Source organism: Pinus tabuliformis, chromosome 9 (assembly GCF_031772625.1).
Source record: "Pinus tabuliformis cultivar Carrire ecotype Pingquan chromosome 9, CPIR1, whole genome shotgun sequence".
Lineage (NCBI taxonomy): Eukaryota > Viridiplantae > Streptophyta > Pinopsida > Pinales > Pinaceae > Pinus > Pinus tabuliformis.
In genome coordinates, this window is record NC_142307.1 from 787,895,848 (window position 1) to 787,904,035 (window position 8,188).

An 8,188-nucleotide genomic window follows, 5' to 3' on the forward strand; every position below is an offset into this window, starting at 1 on the left:
GTACTAACCGATGTCCATCATTAAATTTGTGCCTGCTTCATAGACTGGAACGAGGCGTAACTTTAACAGCGCAAGTTCCAACCACTGGAATTTCTAAATGCACACATTTACTCCTGACAACGATCATGTTGCGCGCAGATCAGTTACGTTGACACTCTTGCTCGCTGGCCTTCATATTTAGGGCACCATGTGAAGAGCATAGTGTGAACTGTGAACCCAAGCACGGTGTGTAGAGAGAGCCGAGAGGCCGAGGCCCTATGGATGTACAATGTTTAAAAAGTGTGGTATTCGACGGGGGATGGAGAGCATTAACTCAATGACCGGGGAGTGTAACCGGAGTGGTATAAAACGCATAAGAAACTGCCTCTCTCACCCCACCAGCAGCGAAACTACCGAGGACAGCGCTGACGAGGTTCCAGGGCCTGGAAAAGTCAGATAAATTGTTGTAAATACACTGGGCATATAAAAATAGCTCACGACGGTTTCTGAGCGCAAAGCTCAAATGGACAGAAACGTTGGTTTACAGGTCAGTACGCAGATCTTAGACCAATCACTCTGCAGGGCAAAATCGAGTATTAATTATCACGCATAGAAACGATGGGTCAAAGATGGCAACGCAGGTATTCACCTGCCGCTCTGAGCGTTTTCATGCCAGGCTGAGAATGGCAGCAAAATAATAAATGGCAGAAATGATCTGCACATAAAGGCCATAAAACAAATGGCTCAAATTAATTATGCAGGGCAGGAATACGCCTGCTCTGATACCATGTTAAACACACATGGACAGTAAGAGAGATATGAAAGACAAATCATGCAAGTACAATTTTTATTGACAAATGATATACATTTATAGTACATTATGTGACCGTTGGGTTTCACATCCCAAGGTCTCTTGGACTCCTTTTGTCCATTCGGCTTCCACACTAACCCATTTAGGATTAGGTGTCCAACATCTCCTTCCCATGGAGACTCAAGACAATGTGGTCTCAAACTCCCTCCAGAAGAATCTTCTTCGCTCTAGCCACACATTTCTTCCATTCCGCCAATTCTTGGGCATTAGCAGCTGCTGGCTTGGGGACTTCTTGATCAATGAAGTCCTTCAAACCGTTGTCCTCTAATACCGCTTCCATGCGATCCTTCCAGGATATATAATTCGATCTGCCATCTAGGGCATACTACAGTCTCAAACCATTGAACGCCATTGGTGAAATTTGAGATGTGATAAGAATTCGATTTCTATAATCAAGAACTTCAAACTTCGAACATCTCCCTTCTTTGTATACTGTTCTCCGCTTTGATCACCTTTGCTTCGATACCATGTAGAAATTTCTCTATAGATCAGCTAGCTCTGATACCATGTAGAATTTCTCAATGTAGATCACCTGATAATGCAATATACTAAAGCAAAATACTTTATCTACTTCTACAAACGAACTTGTAGAAGCTTAATCGATTTTGAGCAAGATAAAAAAGAACACATATAATAGATGAAGAAGAAACAATCACACATGAACATGGAAGAATACTCTGGGGAAAGCCTTAGTTAAAAACCTCGATCTCTGTATTATCATACAAGTGGAAATATCTCCGGATTACACAAAGCTTTAGCTCACAAGCTATCCAGCTCTCAGTACAATCCCTCACTTCTTCTCATAAACAGTCAAAGCCTTCTCACAAACCTTCTCCTCTGCCCTCCAAGCCTCCTATTTCCTTGCGCAATTTCTCCTAGGTCTTCCAGCTGCAACCTATGTGATTCTCACCTCACACACAACACTGACCTCTGAAATAATTGCGCAATCCTGAAGGAGATAATTCCTTTTGCATGGATGAGTTTCCTATATAGGAAAATTCCTCCAACTGATAGTACACTGTCCCTTCCTCTGATCTCAAATGGGTCTTTGACTGAACTGACATGCATGAGTTATTTATGAGAGAATATTCAGTTATCTTAAGTACACTAGTTACATGCATGCATGCATTAACTAACTGAACTCACAATCAGTTCCACAAACTGTTGGAACTAATCTAATTAGACTTAACTCAGTTAACTGAGCTAACTAATTACAACTCAAATTACAACTCATCCTGATCTCCTTAATTGAGGGATAACTTCCTCAATCAAAGGGATAACTGTTGCATGTCTTCACATAGACTTCATGTTTGGTTTTCTCCAACTAATTAACTTAAGATGAATTAATTAATTATTTTTCAAACAACTGCTAAGATCATATTCGAATTTTAATTCTAAATTTTAGTTCAGGGACTAACTAAATTGGAATGTATCCCGAAATGCTATTTATAGCAATGCTATTTTTAACATTTCTATTTTATCATTCATTGTTGCTATTTCCAACACTGGTACCTGAAATGCTATTTATAGCGTTTCTTGTTGCTATTTTCAACATAGTTTTCGAATAAGATTTTCATCAAATTGTTTGTTGACATTTTATTGTGTTTGGCTACAATGTTTCGATGCTCCATCATAAGTAAGAAATATTACCTCAAGTGATATGGTGCAATGAATAAATCCCAATGATCCTAGTGATCATATCAAATAGTTCGTTCATTCCAATATCTCTTCTTTCGTCCTTGGAATCCTTTTAATAATTTGATAATATTTTCACAGGCTCTCATATTAGGCGGCCCTTGATGTATGAGGTTGAGCCAACCAAAAATTCTTGATTAAGATTGTATCTTTAGGAACATAGCTTTAAATGGTAATTGAAACCACGGATTTTAAATAAATTGAGGACATGCCCTTCTCAATTGGCACCCTTCTTCTATAATTACTGATAGCATGTCACCATATCTCATTGCACAAAATGTCGACACTTCCTTGATAAAAAAAGAGGAGTGTCTCTATTATTATTAATATTGAAAAATGTTATGATATAGCTTTGGTGTTAATGACCCATCATAATCAATTCCATTTTTCTCTATTTTCATTTTATAAAAAAAAGAAGTGTCTTTATTAGTATTATTGAAAAATGTTGTAAAATAGTTTTGGTGTTAATGAGTCAGGATAGTGAATTCCATTTTTCCCTATTTCCATTTGCCTTGATGAAATCATTATAATAATTTCAACTCTGTTCCTAATCCACTTTTATTTCTTAAAATTTGATGCTCATGAAATTCTAATAATACTTAGGTTTTTACAGTTATGTGAGAATGTAAAAACACTTCTCAAACCCTCTACTCTCTATTCCATAACATTTTGTGTTTCTCTATTTTACTATTTAAATCTCTCGCACATAGAATAGCATACTTCTCGTTCATAATAAAAACATCTCATATTTACATACATGTCTCATATATACAAACATACATTAGAGTGTATATTTTAATTTTGAATATATACATGCATGCATCAAAGTGTATATCTTAATTTTGAATATATATATATATACATTTTTTATTCAAAATAAAAACTTCCAATATATACATGAATTAGAATGCATGTTTGGATTTTCGGCATATTAGTGAAAACTCTTCATATTAATTTAATTGGCCGCAATTGGAGGTGAATAGATGTTGATATGCAAGCAGAACAGATGACTTCATAAGAATTTATGCTTCTAAGTTTATGTTAGAATTTATGTTAATATGGTAGGCAGTAGAAAACATAAAAGTGCTTCTTGTGATGATGGTTTATATCATATTAACAATTTAAGAGTGGTTGGTGTGGCAAGTGTAAACCGGTATATTATTTTTATTTTTAATAAGTGTTTGAGTTATTATTATAAGAAAGTTTGTAATTTTTAAATTTAGTTTAAATAGATTTATGATAATATATCAAATTTTATATATTATTTTTAAAAATTGAAAGTGAATTATTTTTTTAAATTATAATTTTTTTATAATATAAGAAAATTAATAGAAAGAGGAAAAATTGTTTAGAAGATTAATTCATAAAAATATTAACTAATAAAGAGTTATAATAATGTTGTTCTGGGATTAAAAAAAATAAAAAATTAAATTTATTTTTTATAATAAAATGGATATTTATATTTTTTTTGTAAGTTTGGTAGGAATATATTTTCAACATGTCTAATATATCACAAGGATAGGAGTATGGAATTGAACCAATGATTTCACATCAAAGAGTACCTTAATAAAATACCTGATCACCATATATCCAAAACCCCATAAATAAAATAAATAAACATTATAAACAAAATAAATATTTATATTAATTAAATTAAAATTGAGATTTATAACTTTTACATTAATTTAAAAATTATTTTTTAATAAAATGTTTAAAAATTTGTAATAAGATATTTTGTTTAAATAGTTTATATTGAAAAATCTAAATACAATATTTAGATAATTTTGACCACTTAAATTAATCCCATAAATTTATAGTTCAATTAAAAAACAAATTTTAACCATTTAAATTAATGCTACCATTTTATAATAAATTTAAAAACAAAAACACTTTTTATAAATAGTAATGATAAGATATTTTTATTTTTATTTTTATTTTTCTACCCATTACCAAGCAGCTAGAAACAGTAGACAGTAGCCAATTACATCAAGAAAGAAAAGTGTTAGAAATTTCGCTCATGTGAACCTTCCCTCCCCTCTACAGATGAAACATTTTTACAACTCTGAAAATGCCAGCTTGACCAGGGAAGTTACAGACAAGAGCTTTTCTTTCCCAAACGGGGCATTTTTATAACTCTGCAGATTCAGCATGACCAGGGAATTTACAGACAAGATTGGAGGCATGCTATGTTTAGCCCCTCGAAAACCAAACGTGCAAGAGACTTAATCGGCCACGGCCTTCCTGTATCGCCACTTAGCCCGAACGCCTGCCAATATGGCATTGAGCAAGAAAGCAGAGGTGTACACCAGAATTCCACCCTCGCTCCCCCAGTTCCGTCTGGAATTATTATATTCTATTGAATACTCACCAAGAAGATAACTACCCAATCCCCACTTCACCCAAACCATGCCCTGCATAACACTGTATATCCATTTCCCAAAAGCTTTCATACCCAGAGCTCCTCCAAGTGCACCGCCCAATCCAATACACAGTATATCCAAAACTATCGCTGCCCATAACATAGGAAGCTTTCTGGGACTAATTCTCCACCTAAATTCATCATCAAGTTTTTGTAACATCAAATCCGAGCAACCCATGACCAAAGCAATAAGAATGGCTGCCATTATCACAACAACTCTAGCTTCAGAGGGCTGCATGGAGTTATCATACCATTCAACAGTATCTCCTTCAAATACAAGAAGCAGAGCCCAAACAATAGTGCAAATCAAATTTGCGGAACCAACCATAAACGATAAGGTTCTGATGCCCAGAAAATTACCTCTGAATGTCAGCACCTGGCAAACATCTGTGTTATTGGAATTTGACTTCACCATGGCTTTGGTTAGAAATGCATTGGCAGCGAACCCACTTCCTTTACTATCCACAACATAGTCCCGAATTGCCCTTCGGGCTACAAGTGAACTAGAGAAGCCATCCACTCTGAACCATCCTGTTAGTATAAAGTTAACCACTATTTCTGTCAATCTGGGCACAATTAAGGAGGTAGTGTTGTATTCTTCTAGTTCCAAGAACGGTGCTCCTCCACTCTGAGCCATGTAATTTTCTAGGGCATCGGCCGCCATGACTGTGACTCCTCTCTCTTCTTTATCTTTAGACTTCAAAGATCTGATGAGTACCTTTGTCCAGTCATCACGGCGATGCATTGGAATGCAGATGCAAATGCGGTCTTCTTGCAAGGATCTCCAGAGAATATGATTCAGAGTTTCACAAACTGCAGCAGCACGGAATTCCGCATGTATCAAGTCCTCAGGCAATCTCTCCTCTGGCTCCCACCCAAACAACAAGTCCACTCCCTGATTGTAGCCATGGCAGCCTTTTGCCATGCAGTTTAGACATGGCAGTAGGCACTGGGAATCAGGCAGTCGTTTTAGGGTTCTGGGCATCCTAAGAGCAAGCAGGTTTGTGACCTCTGTCGTTGTGAAGAATACAATGCATCTGCAGAGGTCCAGGCATCCACATTGCTCCGCAGGGACTGATCTGAAAGGAAGGCATTTTAGCAGTACGGATTCCACATGATAGGCATTGGACATATACTTCATAAATTGCTTAATAGAAGAATTGGGTGTATGGGTTGATAGCATCACAACAGAAGTTTTTTCAATTTCTCCTTCCCTACATGTGGTGAGCCCAAACCCCTCTATGTCGTTGAGCTTGGGACCTGTCATGGTGGCCAGAACATCTCTGGCACCTAACTCCAGATCAAGCCTTCCTCTTAATAAGCTTGTGATAAAAACTGCTGCATTGCCTATGCAGGTTATTCCTAAATCAGGAAAACTAGCAGAACCCGTTACCGATTCACTTATTTCACCCTGTGAATATGCAGTATTACGCAGCCATCCAAACAAGAAAACCAAATTCATAAAGAGCCACCGCATGATATAACTGAAAACACCCATTTCAAAATACTTGATGCAAACTGGGGATTTTAAAGTACAATCAAACAGGAAGTTTTCCAAAACAAATCCTCGTATTCCACCACTCAATCGATCCATATTGCTGCTCTCCAAAATTTTATAGAAATGTTGTTCAAATCAAGATTGCCATTGCGTACTCAGGAAGAAAGTTTAATATTTGAATCTAATACCATGGCCGTGATACAAGCAATGCAATTCCAGTATTTAGACATATCTCATTCCTTCACCCTCAGCCTTTACCAGAAAAGAGAGGCGATCCCAATGCTTTATTTTATTTTACACATAAAAGCATGGGATTCCCTAACTTTATCTTTTTATCGTTCAAAACCACAAACACGTTTACACTTCCACTTGATTCCGCTCGGCAGCCCGTGACATATTTTCTTTGCCATCAATGAGGTAGGGCTTCTTACTTTTTGCGATGGAAATCAATATCCGCCTTGTTAAGTAGTATTCAATGCTTTGTGAAAGTGAGTAAGTGGTATAAAATGCTCTCCGAAAGTGAGTAAGCGGTATAAAATGCTTATTGGATTATTACCACACCATATTTAATGTTAGCTTAATAGAATTCATGTTGAAATCCCTCATCTTAATTTTATTGGAGTTGTCTATAATGCGACTTTTTGGAGATTCCGGTGACGGAATCCGGCAAAAGAAATTGAGGTTAAATCTTGATTTGTTGCAGTTAAAATGGTTTTTTAACGGCATATTTGGATTCAGCACCCTAAAAAACCCTTGGGACGCTTTGATTGTGCAGAGACTAGCTATCAAACTTGCGAATCCAATAAATAGCTGCCGGATTTTGACCGGAAAAACCCACCGGAAAGGCTTCCAAAAAGTCTCATTATAGACAACTGCAATTTTATTTAGGTTCTCTCATATGTGGGTTAAATCCCACCAAAAGTTAAAGAAATATTTTGAGTTTCAAAGATTCATCTAAAAAATTGTTTAAAAGTAAATTTAATATCATTTTTTTTTTTGTAGAGAATATGCCCCTTCACTTAGTTAGATTCCATATATGTATCTGGATATCTTCCAAGATATTTGCTAGTGTCTCACGTTTTTTAAAAGAGTTTACAAACAACAAGTGGTCGACCTTACAACGTTTGGAATGTGATTTTTGTTTTGCCAAGCCACTGGTGATGATGTGCAATGAAAGACTATGCATATTTCCTTTTCATCCATTATCTCACACCCATGAAGGTCGTGAATTTTGTATAGGGGTACTCAATGGTCTCGATGTTCTTGTGCCAAAATATCAGTGTCCACTATGCTTCTGTTGATGCTAAATGTATTCTAACAGTCTATGAGCCATTTGGGTTGGAGGCGTCAAAGAAAGGTAAAAATTGAACCAAACTTGAGTAAGGTGAAATAGGTCTTGTTCTGATTTTCTTTCCATATGAAATTCCACAACGGTTGTTTGTACTATTTATAATCATAGCCAATACCTGGAAATTTAAAGCATGATTCCTTTCTCGCCAAAGCATATGTGATTTTGGGCAGTTGATGTTGTAGTACTAATGTTTTAGTCCCTTTCTCTGACTCATTTGTTGCTAGATCAAATTAACATCATGAAAAATGTATGTAAGATTGTGGCTTGCTTGGCGAGCTTTTCTCAGGGATGTTTCATAGACAATATCAAGAACAACCATAATGGATATCGTTCATGTTCATATCTCTAGTACTTATTTGATAAGTGCAGAGGATG

The 8,188-nt window shown here is 36.0% G+C and overlaps 1 protein-coding gene across 1 annotated transcript; it reads right to left on the minus strand.

The window, feature by feature from the left end:
* Positions 1-4,642: 4,642 nt before the first annotated feature.
* LOC149151101 (uncharacterized) lies at positions 4,643-6,474 on the minus strand. The gene has a single exon (XM_089445110.1). The coding sequence runs from the start codon at positions 6,460-6,462 to the stop codon at positions 4,768-4,770; it is 1,695 nt and encodes a 564-aa protein (XP_089301236.1). The 5' UTR covers positions 6,463-6,474; the 3' UTR covers positions 4,643-4,767.
* Positions 6,475-8,188: the final 1,714 nt, after the last annotated feature.